Source organism: Spodoptera frugiperda, chromosome 13 (genome assembly GCF_023101765.2).
Source record: "Spodoptera frugiperda isolate SF20-4 chromosome 13, AGI-APGP_CSIRO_Sfru_2.0, whole genome shotgun sequence".
In the NCBI taxonomy this organism is placed as follows: domain Eukaryota; kingdom Metazoa; phylum Arthropoda; class Insecta; order Lepidoptera; family Noctuidae; genus Spodoptera; species Spodoptera frugiperda.
Genome location: NC_064224.1, coordinates 5117335 through 5143543, shown reverse-complemented (window position 1 = coordinate 5143543; position 26209 = coordinate 5117335). Strand labels below are relative to the sequence as shown.

Here is a 26209-nt window from a genome sequence, read left to right as displayed (position 1 = left end):
GAATAAAAATATATTAAAATCACTTGTGGTTTTAAAATTATTATTAATATAATGAACAATTATTATTGTAAAAGAAGAGAAGTAAAACTTACTTAACGAAAAATATTACTGATTCTACGCTGAATCATTAAAAACTACTAAAATTAAAAGAAATATTTTTAACATGCAACACTGTCGTGTCATTCATTCGAGTTGACCAAAAGTTTCGTCATGTCATTCACTCCGTAACGTGAACGGAACGCGGTTAGTGGAAACATGTCTGCCGTTTGTGTTATTTGACGTAAATATTGACGAAAATCAAGTTTCTGTTTTCATTTGCGTAGTGATTATCGGTGCTATTTCATTATTATAATGTGTGTGGATGTGCAGTGATCCGTTCATATGAGGCTGCTATATAAAACAGGTCCAATGGAGTCACTAAGAAAGTGGTTCTATAAACCGAAGGTACGTCAACACGATATTTTGTGATGATTCCTTTATTCTGTGCTAAATAAATTATAACATTTAAGTACGACGTGTTATCCAGTGTTTATAATTGCAAACATATGTTACTTTATTGTTTCGTACGCGTCGTATTCATGAATCGCGTTGTAGAAGTTGTCATTCTTTGTTGGCATTTATTGGGATGATTCAGTCAATGTTTCTGTTTGATTTTCCTACTACCTACCATTGTTCTGATTGTTAAAGTGTGCAGTACAATTTCCTATTACTATTATGGTCATATTAAATCACTAGGGTACGATTGTTGGTCCTTACGTCACGTTACTCGCAAGTTTTGCATTGTCTGGCCAGAGCGACATATGCAAATCAGTTTCAATAGTAAATAATATGTTGGTATGAAAATGTTATGCAGTGAGCGCCTCGGTGGCCGCGATAATGTGATGCTGTAGCAAACATACGAGTTGTTATGTTAAATAGTTGCTTAAAGATTAGCTCGCCATACTGGTTTGTTTTGCGACGTCTGTTTTGGTCTTCACTCGTAAAGACATCGTCACAAATTGGCGTTCTTTTTTTAATGTTTGCCACCTGTCAAGTTTATGATGTGTGGCCAGTCCTTGCCTTGTCTATTGTTATTATATCATGAAGTTTTTATCATTTTATTTTATTCTTTGTAATAGTATCAGAATGGAAACCTATGAAGGTCATTTTACTTTTGATAATTTAATATTTTAAAGCCTAAGTATCGGTCATTTGATAACAGTATATTTATGTATATTAAACTTGATATTCATAATTTGATAACTGTATCACTGTATGATAAATAATCAGTATTGCAATATTATATTCAAAATCGCTTAGGCATCAGTGAATAGTGATGTTATCAGGCAAATAAAATGCTTATTCATGATTGCTGATTCATTAAAATATTGTTTTTGTATGCTATTTATTAATGGTTGCTGCTAAGTAAGCTAAAATAAAATACATATAAACAAATATGTATAACTATTTTTACTCTTTAAAGCAAACTTTTAATTGGCTTATGGTACAGTTACATTATACTTTCAATTTACAACAATCAGTAAAATATCATTGAAGACAAACATTATTTTGATGTGTATAATATAAACAATTCTTTAGTTCAAATTTACTTAACATTTCGGGATTCCCAAACGACTATGTAATTGGTTAATCAAGGTAATACTACTGACATTTTCATTAATAATGGTTTTCCTCATTAGCTACGGACATAGCAGGTCCTTATTTGGCAGATAAAATATTGGATTTCTATTTATAAATACCAAATATAATAAAGAATTATAGTTATAATGTTCCTTGTATTAGTAAAATGTAAATTGTTGTCATTTCTAACAATAATGATTAAAAAAAATCAATTTACTATGATACTGTGAAAGGTATTACGTTAACATAACAGGTAGATAATGCTAATTAATTAATTTTTTACTAGACAAAGATAAAATCACAGGTATTTTATGATTCACAAGCATGACAGTACCATAAAAAAAAAAACATGTCTGTTATAAATATTAATTAGGTAATTGGTTAACTAATATAGTAACTACTTAGTTACCTAATTTATCTTGCCCTATACAAGCATATATTAGGTAAGTACACAAAATACCTTCACACATTATAAATAGGTCTCATTAATCATTATTATTTAGGTACCTATCTAAAGAAAACTTGTTTCTACTCATCAAAACTGAACTTAACACTTTAACCACCTACGGTGATCGTCACTGGTGACCGAAGCTTAGCAGAGGATTTGCCTTCAACAGTTTTCTTTCTGCAGTTAATGCTTTAACCCTTCGTTCGTTGGAACGTGGATATACAGTAGACACAATATGTTTTCTATTGTTATTAGAACTTACTACTGGATATTTACCATGTTTATTCATGTCGATGAGTTTCCGATATTTCGGCACTGTTGCAAGCGGATGAACGGATGAAACATGGTAAATATCCCGTCTCAAGTTCTAATAATAGTGTTAGTGACCATGTCTGTTTAAAAACTGATCTATTGTTGTCTTATATACGAGAGGTTAATTTATGGTCTTCAATAGAATCTTACACAGATTTGCACTAAAAGTTCCTTGTTTCACAGTCTTAAGATTGTTGTTATCAATAGATAAAGCATGTAAGCAAAAACAACATATTACTTAAAATGTACTGTATTTATCTAGAATTGTGATAACATATCTCTATTTCAAACAACAATGATTCTCCATGATTCATAATGTCACCGAGTTAATTTCCGTCTCTTCAACGATAAATAAGGATTTGTGTATTCTTTGTTTTCTAGCTTTAGAACTTTAATTTTATGTATTTAGACTGATTAGAATTTTGTCAATATGTCATTATCATTAGGTTACAACTCATTATTAGTCTCCTTTCGTTAATAATGTTTAATTATTCTATTTATAAACATGTTTAAACACCATTTCACATGGTAATACATAGTTAATATAAATGGTAAAATGGTTAGTGTTATACATACTACACCTTTATGGATAGTTTTTTTATGATTGTTGTTACGGTTTAACTTTCTTAATCCGATTCCATTATGTATCTGAATATAAAGTTTAATCACAACTTTGAAAATAAAGTAAAAACTAAATTGACTTGCAAATTCAATACAGATTCATGATTTTGTTTATGTTCCTATTGTTGAACAAGACTAAAAGGAAGTTAACTAGGCACATAACTATAAACAGAAAACTGCTGAAAAGGAGGATACCCTCTAACGAAGAAGTCAAATAACTTATGAGTTGGCCAGTCATCTCAATATTGAAGAATGAAAGATCTAAAAAGAAAGTATTTAGGTAACTACCACAGGAAGTCGAACTCATAATTGCAGACAAGTGGTTTAACATCTTGTCTAAGTGTCTTTAAATCTAAAATACTTGTACTAGATTAGATTACATTCATTGATTTGAAAACTTTCTATTGTGAATCATTAGTAACTAGCGGTCAGTTTCCTTTAGTTAATCGTCATTTTGGTACTTTTATCACCACTGACAAATTGTTCCGTGCACTTTGACAAAGGCCTTTGTCCCGTATTGTCACAATTAGAGTTCAATTAGATGACGAATACGGATTTGTGGATTGGTTCACGCCAGTATCATTCAGCTAGTTTTTTTGGTGTCTATAAACGACGTGACGTCATCATAATATGTAATTGAGAAACAGCAAAAAGACAAAGGTACGCGTTAGCCTTCGGAAATGATAACTATAGTCGTCACCAACCACGTTTTCGACCTTAACAGAACTATAAAAGACTTATTTTAGCAGTTGTATTTGATAAACTAGGTATAATGTTGATACCTAAATATTTTATTTTAATCCATAGTTATTGTGTCTACAGTTACACGATTTTTCCTTATTTTGACTTCTTAAAAGGTATGACAATCGAGTCGCGTGCTGCATTACAATTGGCACGTTTACTGGGGCCGCCCGAAATCTCCCAACATCAGAATTAGTTAAACCATCTCATATCACCTAACCGTTAGGTATTAATGAGTAAGCGGGGTTCTAAGCAGGAGTAGGAATGGGGTGGGTTTTAGTCAATAAGGATCGGACACTCTCTCGTATCACCCAAGGCGAAAGAAGACACTGGATGATGTCTATCCCCCTCAAAAAAAAGTATCTAGGTGTACATATCAGCACTCCAAGAACTCCAGTTATCAATAGTTATTGCGAAATTTCGCAATTTTATTCAATATCAATTTAATATTGACATCCTTAATCCGCGTTATCGGATTGTAACGTCAAATCTTCCGTCTCGTTTCAACAAGGCCGATTTATTCGTTCGTCTCGCTTGTGCACTTTCACTTTTTTTTCACCGCTTTCCCAATGGCGAAACTCGGTCGTCTTTGCCAAATGTTTTGCGAATGGATGCAGTCTGTCCATTCAATGATTAAAGCTTGTGGGTGTCTTGAACCATACCTACCTATTATACCTTGGTTTTTTATAGCCTATTGTTCTAAATCGTGGCAACCGTTAAGTTAGTATTGTGTTGGTAAACAGTTTTTGGCACAGTTTTTTACCGTAATGTCCGTAATCTTCTTTATTAGATCGTTCTGCTGCTTTGATCATTACATACTTGAAATATGCTTTTGAAGTTTAGTTAGATATTTGTCCACTAACTGTTTAATAAGTATCAGAACATCAATAGACCATTTTTGCGTCGCTACGAAAGATGTCGTAATCGGAAAGCCATACTTTAAATACACTTTGCCCTACTAACTATGTATCGAACCTCAGACTTCAGTCACGTTTATTTTCCATCACGTGTTATCGTTACCCTAGACATTGAAAATTGAGTTCTATTGCCAATTAACTACGTTTCAAATTAGATAAGTAAATTGTCGTTCCAATAAAATCCTTGTAAATGACTGTATGGCCTGTTCTGGCTTGGTCATTGCGGTTATCAGTTCGGGAGATAATTGACGTAAACACCACCACGCCCGCAGCCTATGGGCCATCGCATTACACTCTGGTTGAAACTGCGTGCACTATTAGTAAACATTACTGGCATACTCGTACTATTACGTAGTGGCAGTGCGTTCTAAATGTTTAATTGCGTCCGTCTGTTATAAAAAAAGTTTGGTATTTTCTTCGTAACACATCCAATGCTTGTCTGTATGTTGGTAGATTGTGAATCTTTCCGTTTTTAGACTGTGTGGCTGCAGTTGCTCTATATTCTAAGAATGGTTGTATGTAAACAGCCAGGGCTCCTTTTGGTTTGGATTGACGATGATCCGTTTATTACCACGAAAATGAACAATATTTTAGTTGGTTTAGCCTGTTTATTTATGTTTATTTTGCTTGTTTATTAACCCCAAACGCTCTAGTGAAGTGATTCACTTTTTGGAGTGCGATTGTCTGTGCGTGTTTAGGATGGTGAATGACAGATTTGCGTCATCAACTCATGATCCAGTTAAACAAGGTCGATGTTCTATCTGTTTGAGTTCGTAAAGTTCACGATAGAATTTAGAAAGGTCATGGGTCCCGTGTCTGCGAACTTGGCGCAAAGAGCAAGAACTTTGTCTGATCATTTATTAATTGCAAACTTATCCTGTACCTTTTGTTAATAGAAATGGTTGAATTTGTATTTGCATTACCTTTCAATTGCATTACCTTTAGTCGTTTACTTACTATTCTGATTCTGGATTATAACAAACCACATTTTGGTTAATTCTTTACCATCCTCACGTCATTATAACAGCTAACAGGCACCTGTTTTTTGAAAAGTTGAAAACTACTGAACGGGTTGTAATGCGATTTTCACTAGTGGATAAAGTGGTCCACAATTATAAAACAGTGTGCTACGTTGCGATTGTGCGTTCGCGATAAACTCCGAAATTGCTTAACGGTTAATCTCTAAAATTGACCATTTATAAATCCCATTGATTAACAATTTTCATTCAAAAGTCGTTCAAACTGATGCTAACTACAGCCAAACATTACTGGGATATGAAACCTCAAATGCCTATCCTGTTTATCATAACAATGCGTTGACAAAAAACGCGTGACTTGCCTATTTGATAGTTGACCATAGACATCCGTTGTTATTTGTAATACAGATAAGATAATATTGTTTTCCTTGAAGAGAAATGTAACAGTAGGACATTAGTTCTGTACCTATTCGTGTGCAAAGTTCAATAACCTAAAAATCTATGAGTGAAATAGTTGGCACGAATAATATTTTGTTTGTTTTTTTTTCAAGTGTCGTTAGACTCGGGTGTTGCCAGTTTTAACCTTGCTAGGGATGCCCTTCATGGTTACATTGATTGGGCATCGTAGGCTTTTGGAGGTTAGATTAGATTGATGGATTATGAGATTATGCTCATGTTTATCCATGACCTATCCCAAATGAAGCCGTGTATATTCTTGTTTAACTGTAATACCTACAAACTTATGTAGGTATCTGATTTAAACACAGGACTATTATGACTAAAACTACAAACCTGACTACCTTTATATTTTGCTTCTATACCTAAGCTGTACCTGCGTCAATTGTTAGTGGTTTTGAGAGTTGTTAACAAATCCACATTCCTTTTGGATCGATGTAACCACCTAACTATGATGTGGTTGCATTAGGTAAGGATCCTATTTTAGTTGTGTTTTTCATGAAATGTTTATAGTTAATTACGTAACGTATAATACCTAATGTAATCATTTATGTATTTTTCCCTCTCACATGTTACCGTAATAAATAAGTGTGTTCGGTCTTCAATTGTTTACTAGGTTACCTACTTTTACCACCGGTCACCAGGGTGGTTTTAGTGAGCTAAAAATCCCACACTCCCTAGTCTTTTATCCCCAGAAAGCTAGGCGCCTATTGAAGGTTTCCCCCCATCATTAAAAAAAAAGGTACTTTGGTCGATCGGTGGTCACGTCAAACTAACTTCCTATTAACTATAAGAATGGTTGACAGACAAACAGCCAATCTAAATTCTTTTCGTGAGATTGTTTAGCAATTCATTTAACAATTTAGGCATTGATCAGCTTGCTTAACAATACGATATAATTTTATACTGTGATTGCCTTTTATATTGCAAGTCGCTCTTTCGGTTAGACTAAAAAGATGTAAAGTAAATAAGGTACCTATGACAACTAAGATCTTCGTCTTCGTGACATAAAAAAATCTTTCTTCTGTAGATAGAATTACAGCCTAAAATTCAGTGTCTGTTGCAAAAAGTGATCGAAAATCTCGTAAATGTTCATAGTTATCAATTTGTAAACAATATCATTAACCTTTGATTAGCCATTGAACCGTGTTGATAACAGCGGATTTTTAATTTTCATAGTTGTCAAGCAGATAATAATTGTGGTTTTCCTGCTTTTGTTATTTTTTGTAATCTTGTTAGGTAAGTTTGGTTTTGGCTATCAACGCGTCGAAAATTAACTAGTTAATGAGGACCCTTAAGTTGTAATGAGGTCCTATTTCAAAATGATTGGGCTCAAGTAACTATCACAAATTAGGTTCTTAGTGTTGAGTTTAAAAAACTAACAAAGGGACATTAGTTACGAATTGAAAAGTGTGGGAGAGCCCGACGTGAAACAAAGATTGCATTGTGTTTCGTTGTGTGTGAAGTCACCGGATTTGCCCTTTCCTCAATCTCCCCAATCTCCAAATCCCCAACAATCCTCAAATTTTTAACCCCCGAAAGACTGGCAACGCACTTCTAACTAACGCTTCTGGTGTTTCGGGTGTATATGGACGGTGCCGATTATTTACCATCAGGTGATCTGTCTGCTCGTTTACCGACTTATCTCATAAAAAAAAATACAGAGTAACTAGTTATTATGATGGAGCATCAAGCAGGTCTAGTTAATTAACTATACGGGTCTCAGACCTTACATTTAATTGTTGCCTGTTGAGAAATGTTTACGTTGTGCAAGCATTCTGATTCAAATCTCAGAGTGCCTACGAAGATGAAGTCATTCTCCGCGAACCAATTATTTACTTCCTGTATTAAGTTTTTATTTATATTGCGATAAGGTTCTGTATCGTAGCCATTTTCATTGAATGTCTAGGCATGTTATTTGATTCAATGCCGGTCATTATGTTCTGTACTGGGTAATAATGGAATGCTACAGTTGACACGCGCATCCATAGCGCAGACGCAGCGTCTATTATGTCATCAACAGTTAAGTAATAAGTTGGAAATTGAATTCAATTCAGAAATGTATAAAATATGTTTGAGGTTTTCTATTGTGCTGTGTAATATGAAAGTTGAGACTGAATGGAAGGCTGTTAAAGTAATGGCAATGGCCATTTCAATTGCAACGTTGCGCATGATCATTATTTTCTAGTTATTCGATAATTGAACATTAAAGCCGTTATAGGCGCTGCGTTTGCTGAGAAAATAGATGCCCAACTAATGTCTAAATCATTGCCTTTTACTTGATAGTTATCTATTCTCATGTTTCAAAAACTGTAAAATTGCAAAGACTGCACTGTTGGCGCGGTGGCTGCCATGCAACGTGTAGCAGGTTCGATTGTCGCTCGGAACAACTTGTGTGAACCACAATTTGTTGCTTCGGGTCTGGGTGTCATGTGTATGAGAACTTGTATGTTTATAAACGCACCCACGACACACGAGAAAAGGCTTAGTCTGGGGCAAAAAAAAGAAAGAGTTAACTAGTTATTTACGCCTTTCATTTTTGTATAAATCCGACTATAATAATATGTATGATTTTATCGATGTTCGCCTACACCAACCACACCATTCGTGTCTAGGTGTAACGCCCTAGCTTTGTCCTGATGTGTCATTGCTTTCATAAACAGCTTGTCATTTGCGTTATTGACTATTCGTGTCATATGACGTCACTCGATACCCCGTTCTTTAGCACCGCACCTATTTCCACCAATTATTTGGCTGAATCTAACTAATGTTATGGAGAATTTAGAAATTCAAGTTCTTCACGCGATGTAATCATGTTCATGACTGTACCAAGGCAGTCGTAACCTCAATAATTATATTTCGATGTAACTTTCCGTATCTGATGTGTGTGATCTTCAAGAGCATCTAATTGGTGAGCTGGTATGATCTAATTGCCGGAAGAATTAATCTTCAATACAGATTGTCGGCCGTTGCCCACTGTTTGCATTTTGTCCAAGGTTAACTGTTCTTAACTGAGTCCCTAGTGCGAGTTTGTTTAACGTTAACGCGACATGATTATGACGTTTGTCGCTCTGATTGGCCAGCTCCAATAAACCAACCAATCAGAGGGCTAAACGCTGTGACGTATCGAACGCGTCAGCGTAAAAAAACTCACACGAACTCTCTGAATCTCTGAACCATGGTATAGTTATAATGTCATGTGATTATATTGTCGCCACCGCCACTTATTTCATTGCTTTCCATGTTTTATTAAGATAAGATGTGTGCCGGTGTTGTAAATATCTGGAAATGAGGTCGATGCTTCACGCTTGTCAAAAATGTTTGATGTTGACCCTGTCTTCCATGTTTCCGATGAACGTCAATGCCGTTTGTATGACGTTTACGGAATAAAAGTGGCAGTAAAATGTTTAAATGGAACGTTTTCAATGGTATCGGATTGTAAGTGAATTTAACTACCTAGTTATTTCTGATTTCTGAGTTAAAATTGTGTAATTTCATACGTTTATCAGCGGTCTTTCTGTAAGGGATAGTCAGAAATGGTCTACTGTTCTTTTTAGATTATACATAAGTTTTCATAAGTTTAGAAATACATAAGTGGAGTAAAGGTGGAAATGATACTTCTAACTATAACTAGTTACTAAGAAAAGAGTTAATTGAATAAACTACTTAAGTAATAGATATTATTCAGACTAATTAGTAACCTACCTAGTTAGTGAAATACTTATAGGTTGTTAGTTAATTTAACAAAAGTTCTTAGGACCTACATAAATGTTACCTACTTGACGGCGTTTAATCCAATCGTAGAGTTATTTGTACAGATATATTTATTTTTAATATCCTCTTATTTCTGTGGAAATATTAAGTAAGTCGTGATACTGAATTTACGATTCTTAAAGATACGGCTTCTTACCGATTGTATGAGCTCATTTCTCTTATTGATAGCGAAATCGCTTCAATCTAAGTTTCGAAAGTACCTAGCAAACTGTGTCAGATATCCATAAGATATCACTGAGAAGATATGACACATAGATTTTTTTGACAAGAATGCAGCCTACATCTTTAAATCATCTTTATGAATCAGTTCGCAGATATGAAATATAGAAAACAATAACTTTATCAATAACAATAGGGTGAGGTTTAAAAATAATCACCTAAACCCAATGAGTTGCTTCCATTTTCGCGTCTACTAGTTAATTTCTGGCAAGTCACTTAACTATTTAGGTACGAAGAATATATTAAGAATATTTAGTTTCCAGTACAGTAAGTAAATTACTCTCTAATATTGAGCTTCAAGAAAATGAGGACACAATATTATGAGGAGTCAGACAAACTTCGTGACCTGATTTTCTAATACCAACTGTGTAGACAGTAGATACACACATTAAATATGTATTAACGATTATCCTAAAGTAAAGATATTAACTATTTAGAACAAATAATGTTATAAGTAGTTTCATTTCCTACCAAAAAGTTATTGCTAGTGAATGCTTCAGTCGTAATTGCTGATGCTGCCTGATCCGGCTCGAAAATCAAGAGTAGGAACGGGGATTTTTTGTCAGTAACAGTAAGAGTGATACTCCCTCTCGCCTCGCCCAAAGCGGGAGAAGTAACAGGACGAAAATGTAAAAAAAACTATAGTTAGTTAGTTACCGATTTCTTTGCAATGGAAGACGAATCTAGAAGCCGATGCTAGTCTAGTTGTCCGCCAATCAAATCAATTATACCGTGACTCATTACTAGTCTTCGTATGCTCATAAAAAGTAGGTACCTACTTATTTTGAAACAGACATCTTGTACAGCGAATGCCAATGTCGAGGCTAATTGATTCTAGGAGAAACGTCGGTTAGATTAGTTTAGGCATGATGAGTACTAGTCATATTCAATGTAGGTTTATCTTTTCTTTATGTTTCGTTTAGAACTTGTTATTCTGAAGTCTGAAGTCAAATGGAGATAACGAGGCGTGGGTTTTGTGCTACATTTCGTGATTCTGGTTGAGATTTTGAAATTAGTTATTATTTGTGGAAGAACGTTTAGGATTTTTGATAGACTCCACTAAAAGAAATCTACCTAATTGATGAAGCTCATTGACTTAATATCATTAAAGTATTTTAGCTATTTGGATGGCATTTACTTTTTTACGTCATAGCTAGTATAGGGGTTTCCCTGTTGTTTTCCTCAAAGCTAAATGTTTCAGTGTTCTGTCGCGGTGGTTTTACAAGTAGCAATAATAAACATTATTTAGCTAGCCTGGTTCGCGTTGATTTCCTGTGGGTAAATTCTGTGATGTGATTAAAATTTCCACCGAGATTCCAAATTCAGTTTAAGTATCGTTTTGCTGTGATTGTTTGTAGTTGTGCCAACTTTTATATCAATAAAAATGTTTGGTATGATTCTTGATTCAGCAAGATTTTGTGAAATAGTGAACGAGAGTACCTGCTTACCTAACAATACTAATATTATGTTGTTACTGTTCCAAAGTGCAGCTAAACACGAAGGTGTTTTTAAAATATTACCTAAAGATTAGCATCTGAAAGAAAGATGAAGAAAGAAAATAACTACTACTTGCTCAAGATGACTAAAATAACTATTATTAATGGGATCTCATCAAGATTGCGGTTACGTGTGTAGTCAGACATAGACGTCTTTATTTATAAATCAGTTGCACGCATCCATTTGCGCACCCCAACTACGTCACAAATTGGTAGATTGCAATGAGTTTAATAGAGACAAATTATTGTAGACTTGTTTCGTCTCAGACAGGGAGATTCAAGGTGCCGTTGATAACTGCATGCCGGAAAATTGCGCTGCCGTCTATCCAGGTAGACTTGCAACTAGGTACAAGTAATGTTCCGTCAATTGTTTCATCAGTTGCTCAACGACCAAGTTCAACAAAATTAGCTCTACCTACTTTGTATTGTTTTGTCGACTAGAACAAATACTCTCATAACGTGAACCGTAACTAAATAGATTGGAAAATGGAAACTATTTAGTAAAATGGTCTTACAGTAGCATTTGTTGTTTGTGTTGTTTGCAGCGCAATACGCCATGACCTATTTGTAGTTGAGCAAGAACCTGTCAAATAGTTGCGGTGTAGTCAAATGTTCCTATAGACTACGTACCCATGTTAATATATTTTTTTCGTCGTTCAATTACGAACGTGTTGCCATATTTGTAAAGATTTCACACACAACAAAAACTTGTCTGGCAACAGATGGCGGTCCAACGAGCCGGCTCGCGTATTCCGATTGCGACATCCATATGTTTACATATGTAATGAGTCATTGTACTGAATCGCAGATTCTAAGGCGATTCGCTCTAATTCGTACACAATTGAGTGCAATTAAATATATTTTGCGCTCAATTTAAGATGAAATGTTAGGTGCATTGATGCGCTTTGGTTTTGTTTCGTCTCCTCAATTTTCCCGAGCCGTTCGCTTGGCTCACGTCCAATCGTCTTGACCTAGTGGGAAACCCTTGTCGAATGATTCTCGATAACTGATAATAACTACAATGTGCTACATATTTACGATCGAATCGAGATGCTGTATTCGATATAATATTAAAGTTTTCAGATTGAAGGTACCTACTGGAAGTTAAACTATCACTGACGAATAATTTGATATAACTACCTATAACTAACTATATTTTCTTCACAAAAGGTTTCAATTTCAATTTGTCGCTTGAGCTTACCTTAATGAGAAACAGACCCTCTGCTTTTCCGCTGCGTGCCTACTTTCCTTGTCACTTGTACGTAATTAAAAGTGTTGTACCTATTTATTTATTAAATAGCTCAAAAGAAAGCTTTAAACAGAGTGGAGTAGAAGGAGGGTAGGCTGGAGTTTGCCCTGCAGTGGGACGATCATGGCTGAAATCTAATGTAACGTTTGAATTAACTGCAATAGATTCTCTCTTAGAATAATATTTTAGCGATATACGAGCAGTGGACACCAGTGAAAACAATGTTGACGATACCTATTTATAACGGTACTAACTAACTTGTAGGTAACTACTCTACTCTAGTTACATTGTAGTCAGCAAAAAATACACATGCAGTGTGAATGAACTTATAACTGGATTTGAATAATATAAAATTTTTCCTCATATTATTGTCATTTTATACATCAAAATATAACAATATGTTATCAAAATTTCTTTTCTTTATCGATTTAGCAATACGAGCGTGAGTAATAAGATAACGTATTATTGCACATCTATGAAATTCTATCGTAATAAAATAAAACGTTGCATCAAAGAAACTAAAAAATAACAGAAACTTATTTATTTGCACAGTTTTTTGTTCGTCCATACAATTTGCATTTACGTGTAACATCATAAATGCGAAATATTAGTGCTGGTATAATTTTGAACTTTAGTGTTAGAGGTTAAGGTTGGTAATGGCACGAGTTGGATTACATAAGGTTGATGAAAGTGACTGAGGCGACAGCTCAACTTGGTGTGACGTCTGTCACCTTGATCTCATGCCATTCACTTAATCCTTAGTTAGTTATTTTGTGTTTAAACAACATTGTTATTATACAAAAGTCTGTCTATGGGTGCTATTATTCAGGATTTTTTTATACTAAATCGGTATCAATAAAGCTTACGGGCCGTTGATTTTACTAGTCTACTCAATGAATAGTTAGTATAAGACATTTGTTACCCCAGAAGCCAGAGAATCACAGTTGTGTTTCCAATCATGTAGGAAACAATTTTTTGACTCATCATTTTAGTGGTTTTTTACACACGCACACACACACAACGTCACGCCTTTTATCCCCGAAGGGGTAAACAGAGGTGCACATTACGGCACGTAATGCCGCTATACAATGTACATCCACATTTCACCATTTGTGTTTTAAGTCCTATGTAATAGTGAGCTCATTGCCATTTAGGGTTTTTAATATTTCGTTAAATGCGGTGCCTACCGTTTGTTTTATTAGATCATACCATAATTTAGTTCCAGTAACTGAGTTCATACGTAATTTTAGTAACTATTAACTACCTATTTATTTTTGTCAATTTAATTTGATTTAAAGACTAGAATTCATAAGTAAAAAGTCGTTGAGTAACTTGACTTTTGATGCACTGGTGCACGTAATTTACTCACGCTATGCAACAAAAACTACTTAATTGATAAGATGGTCGTATAATTATAAATTTATGACATAATAAGTCTGCTAAGTTACGTGGTAACGTTAGTTTTAGGTGATTGTAGATAAATATTGCACTAATTATTTGGGATTTCATTTTTACAAGAGGTAACAATAACTAATTTAGGTAATAGGTAATCGAGAAAAAATCATTCACCCAGTTCCCGCAATGTTTTAAAATAACTAGTTATGTTTTTTTATGACCTTTGCATTTACACAAATGAATATTCACAATAAGACCTTGGATCAGAGTAAAATTATACATTAACTATATTAAAAATGCGTATAAAATATATTATCTAATCGTCTTTGTGCCACGACAATGGGTTCAGTGGTTTACTAAGACACAGCTCACATAAATACCATGAATAGACTTTCGCTTTTGAATATTCAATCCATTAGTATGAACTAATGTGGTTAGAATCGTCAGTGTAACTTAAGATGGTCAATAAAGGATATTGATCCGTGTCAATCAAGGTTCTTACTGGTAAAGTGGTAACTACTCTATGGGATTATATTCAACAGTGGCGCCATCCGCGCGACAAAATAAATAAGTAGTTAGTTATAAAAATTGGAAACGGCATATTCAAATTAAAACTGGTTTTGCGCTGAAGTGCAAATTAATGTCCTAGGTCTGTCCTGCCGAAGGTCTGTCCTCGTTTTCAAGTTTTTATTATTATTACTGGTTTCATATTAATGATGTTGTTTTACATTTTCACCTTTATCGAGGATCGAATGAGCCCAAAATGGTGGGGTTGTGTTTATTTATTTATGTTATTACGGCCTTTTTTAAGGTCTTTGCACTCATTAGCCATGAGGCCGAATACTGATTTGTTGGTTTTAGTGCTTTAACCATGTTTTACTGTAATAATTTTGGACGAAACCAAGCCCTATTTTGCCATGACCATCATACATGGTGTGTTAAAAAGATATAATCATTTTGACAATCTTAACCGAGGGGGATTAGTTTAATGTTTCTGAAAATGCTGTTTAAAAAGTGCAGAGCAGTCTCTCTTTTGTGCAAACGAAACTAAGGCACCTTCAAAATGGTCAGGTTCCGGCTCAAAGCAGTAGACAGAACGGGGTGGTTTTTAGTCAGTAAGAGTCTGACACTCCCTGTCGCATCACCCAAGGCGGGAGAAGTAATTGGATGATTTTCCCCCTCAAAAAAAGACACTTTCCAAATGGGCAGCGACTTGCACGAAAACAAACGGCTCTAACTACTGAGTTATTTACCTAATTCTAAAACCGTTGCCCATCTTTATACAAGTTTATTTTAAGCTATTAAACCACCATGACTTGTAAGTTCAACACAATGTCAGTTTAACATAAACACCTGGTTCCTAAGACCGTAATTTACCTGTCAACTCATTCATTTATAACTTCACATTGTTGTGTGTTGTCAATACACTGAAGTTAGTTATTATGTTTATTTACATGAATGAAGCTTTAATGATGTGGATGCGAACCGTAGATTATTTATGTTCCTATTGTTAGTATGTGTTACGATATTTTTTCGTAGGTGTTATGTAATGTTGTCTGTTTATAAAAAAAACCTTTGCTTGATATCATTCGCAGTAGGTTCGTACGCGGTTTTAATTGTGCGACTCACTTTAAAAACATTTGCCCTCCGCAAAGTTTTTATTCGGCCATTGTAGGTGACATTTCTCTTTCCTCCATATTATTTTTATACAGGGGTGGCGCTGATTATCATTTACCATCTGAGGGCGTCACGGCCACCAATGTAAAGCAAACTCGTACTAAGGGTACAGGCGATCCGTTTGCCCCTTATTACAGCAGGTTGTGGTTATAGCTCAGTGTTTTTCTTAAATGAAAATAAATTAAACAATTGTTCCAAATACATATACTTACTAGAGTGTTACTTTTTACAAAAAATCTATAAAATCTTTTTGTTTTGTTCCAGAGGGACGACCGGTCGCTTCTAGCGCAGTTCTTCTTCGCCGATGACGCACTCAACATGGTCGCGGCAGAATTGGACTCGTTTGACGGCCGAAAAGACCCGGAGAGGTGCTCCACACTCGTCAATCAGCTGAGACATGCACAGGTTGGTCTTTCTGAAACACTAATGAAGGGAATAAATTAAGTAACTACCATGTTTAATTTATTTTAGTGGACGGTGCTTCGGCAATTTTACTAACAGTTATGATTAAGCAAAAACTAGTCCTAAGACTTATCTTTGATATGACTCTTCACAATATTTAGGTTTGAACAGATATCAGACAAGGAACAGTAGATAAGGAACTTTATTGCTACGTTATCAGTGTAAAACATTGCCTATCTTAATAAATAGACTTTGACTTTATAGTTAGTTATACACACTAGCTTCTGCTTGCGTTTTCGCCCGCTTTCCCGTGGGATAAAAAGTATCATATCACCCAAGTCATTTCATATCCTGTCTGGATACCAAATTTCATCGAAATCCGTTAAGTAGTTTCTGCGATATTGACGGACAAACAAACAAACTTTCACATTTATAATATTAGTGTGATCCCAAAAATAAAACCCATTTGTTCCATAGAAAAGTTGACATCATAAATATGGGAAAGGCAGACTTTTGGCACTGTTCAGCCTCATAATAAATACTATGATTCATTTCGTTGTCAAAACATATTCCACAGTTACTACTTAAGGAATATATTTTATAGTTATTCAAAAAAATAAATACAACTAGCACAATTTATCGATTCGTCGACTATTCCACAACTATTGTGATTATCTAACCACTGCGGCTAACATATGTTATCCACATAATCGACCTTGGCTATATTTTGCGTTTGTCATAACATATTCTATCTGACATCTGTCATTTTGGTGCCACAGATAACAAAATACAAGGCATAATAATTACATCTACGTACGGCATTATCACTATATTTAATTAATGTGTTATCTTCCACGAGTTTTTTCTTATTATACAATGTTTATTAATATTTATCTTGCTTCGCTCTACTACTGAATTAAAAATCGACGTTGTTCAAGTTAATGAATGTATTATGTAATGTTAATCGCGTTATGTTATGAGTCCAAGATCGTTGATAATTTTAGAGTTATTTTTTTTGGGTTCTGCTCGCAAGAGTGATATGCTGTGGACTGTGCTTAATGTTATTTTACATTGGTTTATATTATGCAATAATTGGGATTTAGATATTAGGTATTTTCATATGGGACTAGTAGGTAACATTACTGGTGAAAAGTGGAGTGTTGGAACGGTTTACCCTATTCGGGGGATTTTAAAGCGTGACGTTGTTATGTTAAATTGTTTAATTTTTTATTCATCGGCCTATATCATCTCCCATCATCATATCAGCTACAAGACGTTCGCTGCTGAACATAGGTCTTCCCCAATGATTTGAAAGCCAAGTTGGAAGCCGTAGCCGGCTCGAATAAACCAACCAATCAGAGCGCCGAACGCACTCTCGTTTCGATTACTTTAAATAATGTAAAGCAAACTCATACTAATGCAAGGGTACTACCTATCCAGCGGCTACCTAAGACTTTAATCGTGCATCGGCACCTTCAAGCATCGGCCAATATAATGCAAAGAAATTAACATGCACGGAACCTTTTGGCGGACGTTTCAACTCCACTTGAACTGAACATATCAAAGTTATCGTGATGAATGCTGATTACATGCGATTCGTAATATGTATACCTGCATATAAGGCAATATCGTGTGGCGAGTACTTATTATGTTTGTTAAATCTTACGTTCATGTTTTGATGGCAGACATAAGAGGAACATTACTATAGAGGGGAGAAACTTTCTCAAGTATTATTTTGGTCGAAGCGTGGCTACTTTCGTATGTTTGTAAATACTTAAATTAGTTTATCGCAGTAAGAAATTAAGAATCAACATAGTTATTTTGAAAAATTGCATCAAGCAAGCTTATGCTTGCTTGATACAATTTTAATTGATCGAAGATTTACAATTTTAATGAATCGAAAATTTACTATTTGTTAATACCTACCGCGCAATTTAATAAAGTATTCAGTACAAGTTACTTTGTATCTACATAAGTTAAGTACCTACTTAAAACGTAACCGGTAGCGATTTTAATAACAACTGTGTGACGTAATTATGTCCAAGATCGACCGTCCGATGTAGTGAGTAACTACAAAATAATATAAAAATGATTGTAATAAAAATATGAAATAACCGTTAACCCAGAAATTGTAATGTGAGAAGTTATTTTTGTTTTATTGTCTTAGTACTTGGTGAATGGTGTTTATTGGATAAAGTACGTAATTAAAAATAATCTTTTCGACTTCATTCAATTCGGTTACGCAATTAATAAAATGTATTATAGTATGTATAACTTGCTACTTCCGCACGGTTTCACCAGCTCTGCTCGGCTCTTTTTGATTGTAGCGTGATGTTTTATAACCTTCCTCGATTAATGAAATGAATGGACTAACTAACTAAAATAAAATCGCACCATAAGCGCGTTTAAACAAACAAACTTTTCAGCTGATAGTAACTAGTTATAAGATTTGGAGGATTAGGAACCCTAGAATTTGATCTAGTGTCTCTCTGTACATCACATGCCATATCACGGTTGCATGATGAGACCATGGTGTATGAAATCCTGATCCGGAACTGCGGACTACCTAACGGGTTTACCGGGGCTCCGGGTCGAAAAGCAGGAGAAGGAACGGGGTGGTTTTTAGTCAGTAAGAGTCTGACACTCCCTCTCGCCTTACCCAAGACGGGAGAAGTCATTGGATGATTTTCCCCCGTCAAAAAAAATGGTGTATCAAAGAAATATGTAATTATTAAGACATTAGTAATTATTATTCTGTTCTGTCTGCCTTTATCCCATGTTTTAGGGGACCTTAGCAACGGCCGGCATGATAGGACTCTTAATAAATTCATTATTAAATGAGACAAGAATTCCATAGGTACAATAAATGTCTACATAGTTACTTATATCGATATTTCATTATGTGCGTTGTATTTTGATAAACGTGACTCAAGGATTTATGACGAAAATTGCGGTCTAGGTTCTCATAAATTAATCGCATTTATTATTGCCACATTGTTCGTTGTAAGCGACACTATTACTTAGTTAAGTTGTTATTGACGTACCTGTTTGACGCAGTTACTCGACTAGTTTCAAGTCACGACAGGGGCCCATAACCAAGACAACCGACATGGTGAACGTTAAACTATCTAATGACCTACTTAAACGTCATTGATTCTCTTTATTACGGATTAATGTCTATTCTTTTTTTTTTTTTCTTTTGAAAAAACGTTTCCCCACATTAGGATTTTCTCCTGTGACGTGGGTGCGTTTACAAACATACAATTTCACATGCACATGACACCCAGACCCGAAACAACAATTTGTGGATCACACAAAGAATTGCTCCGTGCGGGAATCGAACTCGCTACACGTTGCACGGCAGCCAGTTGCTCAGCCACCGCGCTAACCGTGCAGTCAATTCTTTGGACCACTTAATTCCTATACATCTACATTTAAATTTTCGCTTAATCTATATATTAATACGTGATGCAAAAACTTTGGACCGCATTTTACGAAAATTGCGCGGACGTAGGAGCATAAAATTTGGTATACTTATAGTTTATGTGTAGGAGAAGTGCATAGCGCTAATATTTTTCAAAAATAATGCTTATAAAGTACATTAAATCAATAAATAAAACATTACACACACATGCATAGTATCTGATCGTATTTGACAAAACGTCAAAATCGATAGACATTGCGATGATATTCTCACGTCTCATATGAAAAGAGTTTTATAAAAGAGTTTGAATTAAATAAAAATTATCCTTCAACGTACGTTAAGTGGTATTGTAAATTAAATCATATATGGTCGAATTTCGGCCACTAGGCGACCACTAGTATAGGTAAATACGCTAAATATCCTTGGAACATTTATATTTGTATTAAATCCCATATTTCATTTGATTGAATACCAACGTATGTCTCATTTGATGTGAGAATATAACATTACCTTAGAAATAAAATAAATCGCAATTTTAATTAACTCTCCACAAGTAAACTGGCTTGTTTAATGTTTACTATTCGCTACTGTAAAGGAAAAAAAACCAATAAGACGTAAGTATTAATTACATTCGTGACATCATAAAAGCCCAATACGAATTAATATATTCATAACCTACGTAGAGGAAAATAACAGCAATGATATTATTTTTAAAATTGACGTCTGAGCATACGTAGTATATATTAATATTATGTCTTTTAATAACACCGCTATGTCAATGAGTCAGTGTATTCAGAAATAATGAAAAAAGGAGTTTTGGTTAGGTATATTATTCGTTGCTTATTGTTGATCTTTCATTAAGTTATTCAATATTATACATTATTACTCAAAGTTCGTGTTATGAAAACCTTGTGACAAAGCGAGTGTTGAGTTTAAAAGTACAAGTTGGAAGCAGGCGATATGAGGCAGTCGCGTGTCGCAGCGACACTACTGAGGGCGTAGTACGAGTTTGTTTTATGTTTAACGTGATCAAAACGAGAGTGCGTTCGGCGCTCTTATTTGTTAGTTTATTCGAGCCGGCCTATCACCGAATGCGTTCTCGTTTCGATTTCGTTAAACGTAAACCAAATTCGTACTAAGGATACTGGTTTCTAAGTATTTCTATGATAGTTATTACCTCCGTTGTTAGCGAAACGATGCTAGCGAAGCCTCGTTGAGCGACAGCCCCATAAGCATAATAGTATCGCCCACAGACATATTAAAAACTTTATATAAAAAAAAATTGTATCTATGGTGTTGCACGACTGCGGATCAGTGTGCTAAGCACGAAAACTATCGAGAAAGTATTCGTATCGCAATCGAAAGAATTTTCTATGGGATTTGAACAGCGCCCCTACCGTGCGTAAAAGGAACTAAATATCGCAAGCACGAATGTTTTTGATAACTATCGTATAGTAATCGTATCGTATTGGTATCGAAACCTAGAACATTTTGACACAAATTGGAAGCACGAACGAGCATTTGACGTACGGTAACGTAAATTTCGAAAGCTGGCTATCGAAACGACTCGACACATTTGTCACTGAGAATTTGTCGGTGAGAAAGGTATCGAAATTTGTAATAATACAAAAATTATTATATTGTGAAGTCAGTGAGTGCTTGCAGTGATTTTTATAAAATGCCAAGACCGTCGTTGTACCAACAAAGTACCTACAACAAGTACTTAAGATCGTTAACAACGATTGTACCAACAACAACGAATACGTTTAAGGGTTGTTGGGGAATCGGGGATTGGGAACATTAGGAAGGGGGAAATTGGGCCTCCGATAACCTCACTCACACAACAAAACAACGCAAGCGCTGTTTCACATCGGTTATCTGTGAGGCCGTGGTATCACTCCGGTCGAGCTAGCCCATTCATGCCGAAGGATGTAATCCACAGTAATAGGAAATAAGTAAAGAAAACTACTACTAAAAAACATTTTGGTGGACAGAATAAATAGACTCCATAGTTATTTCAAGTGTTTTATTACTTTTTAGTACAAAATCCTCTTTTTATAGTTAATAAAATGTATATACATATGTAACTAATAACGTAGTTATAATTAGCGAAACAATTGTATAACAAGGAAGAGTGAGGCTTATCCCAACACAAGTATCTTCGGATTACTTTTTGGGTAGCCCCGGCAACTTATTGTACTAACTTTTGTCAATAAACACATTTTTATTTTTTTATTTATTATTATTTAACTAACTTAAAAACTATTTTATCCTAATCTTAATCCCAATAATATATAATTTATTTATTTATTATTATAAGACATTAATGAAAAACAAGATGAAGACACAAGATCATGTGCTTATGCCAATTATAGACATGCACCACATTCACAGTATTGACACAGTTAGAATAATTATTATAAATACAATGGCATTAACAATATTTTGATAATATTTTAAAATAACATAAAAACAGAAAAATTCAAATAAATATAAAATTAACAGTAAGTTATAAAAAATAATCAACTAATAAAAAATAATAACTTTTCTCATGCTCCTTAGCATAGCATTCTTGTCATTATCTATACACATTTTAATCAAACTCGCTTTAGGTTTTTTCACTGGTGGAGGATTCCAGCTATCTTCCTCGGATGGAGGATCGGTGGTTTTGGTGGAGGCGCTGGCGAAGGGTAGGCTTCGTGAGGAACAGTGAGTGGTGTGGTAGGAATACAGTAGGCCCACTGCTCCCAGAAATATTGGACTGGTCCCACAAAAATTCCAATCTGTAAAAAGATAATACATCAAATATTACATTACAAATATTGTTTAAGTATCCGCTGCTGCCTGAATGGCTCCTTCCATTTAGCCTGAATGTAACTGCTAGGGGTTTGCACCGGAGCAGTGAGTACCGGAGAATAACTGGTAATATACCGGTAAAAGTACTCGATTGAAATCAATTGGTTGTTAACCGATTAAACTCTGGTGATTGTATTATATCTAACTGGAATATTTTTATGTAAATAATATTATTTTTCAATACTATATTAATACTACTAAAATAATAGAAATATTTATTAACCATCAGTTTTTAATTTAATACATAATTAAGATAATTTATTTACTGATTTGCTTCTTTCGAATTATATTATTTATTTCGGTCATCAAATCAAAGCGCTCCTGGCAGTTTATGTGGCACAATTCACTTGCTACTAGCTTTCCAAAGAGTTCAGGGTTCGTTGAAGTCCAATTATCTATTTTGTTTTGTTTTTCAATTAATAAAAACTTGATTTGAAATTAATGGTTTTCATCACCGGTTATCACCGGTGAATCTCCGGAGATCGGCAAATCACAGGTGAATTTCGCCAGTACGCCAGATTTCGCTCCGGTGCAAACCACTAGTAACTACCACCCCGGGGAGGGTTTAGACAAATCTCCGTTAAACTATTGTCCATCACATAAAAAAGGGGCTAATCAAAGAAACATTTAGAAATCTTTACTTACTTTTGTATAAATTCCACCATTAGCTCATATTGGAGTTGAATCGTCCTCATTTTAAATGTAACATGTTAAAATTGTGATTTTATCTTATTTACATTTTACATAAGATAAAATAACAAACAAACAACCGGCATGACAAATGTGATGTCAAATACGACGTTCGGAAATCATAAAAAAAATTATAAATTTATGAAACTAAGTACTTATTTTTTTTCATAGATAATGTCACGTTATATTTCTCTTAACTCGCTTTAAGAACTTTTTGCACATAATTAATATTTATTTAATAAATATTATTTCATAAAACGTGTACACAGAGGTTGAAATATATATATAAATTTAATTTAGTTTTAGACGAAATCTTTATGCTCAACAAGTCATTCAAATCGTTCACTTGGCTGCTTCTCTAGTTTACATTAGCATGACGTCACTATCGAATTGGATTCGAGCTCTCGATAGTTGAAAGAATAGGCTTCGTGCTGCCACACTCCGTTAACGTCTCATGACGTATCGTCATCTCGATACGTTTACATTACGAATGCGATAGTTATTCGTGCTTGGCACTCGGTAGTGTTGTTATAGGTCGAAATCATGACTGCAGTGACAGGTAGTAACGACTTTTCGTGGCGACATGAAGTGACAAAACGTCGTCCGCTGCCGCCTCATGTCGCCCACTTCCAAATTGTACAATAAATGTTTGATAGGGGAAGTGGAAGAAGACACCCATACTCCTTAAACCCAGACATATCTACAATCTTCGTATTCCGAAAAGACCGACAACGTACTTAGTAAGTTCTTGGTGTTGCTTGTCATCAGGTGATCCATCTGCTCAAGTAAACTTGCGATAGTTAAATCCAAGAAGATTACGGTATTTTTACATATGCAAAATAGTGTAATATTATGTGATAAATTATTCATAATTTGATGTATACGTAATCAACAAAAATACATATTCTTTAATACATAGTCTCGCCTTGCCCCTGAAGGCCGTTTATTTTTTTTATTTTTATTTAGGTCAACCAACAACTGTTTACACTGAACATTTCTAACTTAATGGCTAGGGTGACATTGATAAGTGCAACAATTACTTAAAGGTTAACACCTCATGCACAAAAACGGACTTATAACATACAACAAAAAAAAGTGTATAATTATTTAGAAAACAATAAAAATCAAAATTACCAATTACATATATAAGTATCATAAAAAATATTCATTTGGAAATTAAATTGATTAAATTGAATAAATTATGATTAATTCATTAAATTACATTAATAAATAAAATTATAACAATTTAGAAAACAATAAAAATCAAAATTACATATATAAGTATCATAAAAAATATTCATTTGGAAATTAAATTGATTAAATTGAATAAATTATGATTAATTCATTAAATTACATTAATAAATAAAATTTATCACACCGTTATATCAAATGGAGCAATATAAACAATGTCAATCTTAATTATTATAGCACGTGTCATGATACCAAATATGTGGATTACCTATTAGAGGGTGTGACTTACAGCTCATCAATATATGTAACACATGGTATATGGGACGTACAGCAGCTGTAGCCTGTTCAAAATTCACGATAATAATGATTTACAACGAGATAATATTCACATGTTGATAAAAATAACTAACGAAGCAAAAACTTATCTAATTATGTAATTGTTTATTTCGGTTAGTCAATCATCGTATCAAGGGCGTGTTGTTATTATAATTTTAAGATAAACTTTTGGATTAAGTAACGAATCTATGACATAAGTATCTATATAGTCTATCCGGAGCTGCGGACTACCAGCGGGTTTACCAGAGCTCCAGCTCGAAATGCAGGAGTAGGAACGAGGTGGTTTTTAGTCAGTACGAGTCACTCCCTCTTGCCTCGCGCAAGGCAAGAAAAGCCACTGGAAGATTTTCCCCTCTTAAAAAATATACATTGTCTATATCGGATATGAATAATCACTAACTAATCAAATCGTCCATCTAGTACCTAATATCAACTGCGAAATTCATCCATCTCCATTAAAATTAGCGTATTGTAACATCAACAAAGTCTTTAGTAATTAATGTTATGTTATCACTATAAGTTATAACCTGTTATTAAAAATGAGTAACAATATATAAATACTTTTCCAAGGTGTACTTACATCGATAAGTATCTTTTAAAATCATAACAGTACTTCCACCAATTAATTACATTACATTTTACAATCATTATTATAATTACGCTACGGTGTGATACGCACGCCGCGCAGTGTGTAGGTAAGGTACCTTGAATCGTGCGTTCCGAATGGGGATTTGCGTAGTTTTTCTTGTTCGAATGAATCATATGACTCATGCGCACGATGCATGGAGGCCACGGTAGCGTCATTGTACACCAGCAACACTTCAAGCTACACATAACCAGTGTAAACTGACCGTCGAATGTGCGGAAAGATCATACAGAGAGGGACCACGATAAACTGGTTTTTGTGTAGGTTGATATGCAGCCGTGTATACGCAATACCATGAGCTACAAAACTTCTGCAAAAATTGTTTCATACATCTCTTTGTCTTTTTTTCTTTGTTGTGTAAGTCCTTAACTCGTTTTATGAATATGTAAGTATTCTGTTGTTTAAATAGTTAAACAGGGGCAGTTATGTACAAAAAGTGTCAATATAAACAACACTAAAATACCTTACATTGTTTTATTCAGCACTAAATGTTGCCATTATCATTCAAGGCAAGAAACAGTACTTAATACTACAATGATTCATTCATTATGTTAATTTACCAGTAATAACTTAATCAGTCAGTTACTTACAATTACAAGTACTTAAACAGTTTAAAGAATTGGAAACCAAAAATCCCCAAAATTATACTTATGTTATGTACTTTCCACCACTCTTTGTCTAAGATCAGTGTTTGAAAACATGATATTTTGTTCAGAAATAAACGAAAGGTCATCGAAACTAGCTAGATATTTTCTTTTCTAA

The 26209-nt window shown here is 34.4% G+C and overlaps 1 protein-coding gene across 1 annotated transcript in view; it reads left to right on the top strand.

The window, feature by feature from the left end:
* The first annotated feature begins 205 nt into the window (after window positions 1-205).
* LOC118270289 (lateral signaling target protein 2 homolog) overlaps window positions 206-26209 on the top strand; it is a 58954-nt gene continuing 32950 nt past the window's right edge. Inside the window, exons 1-2 of the mRNA XM_050698159.1 lie at window positions 206-444; window positions 16167-16307. Coding sequence (XP_050554116.1) covers window positions 382-444; window positions 16167-16307 — 204 coding nt within the window. The 5' untranslated portion in view covers window positions 206-381. The remainder of the gene's footprint in view (window positions 445-16166; window positions 16308-26209) is intronic.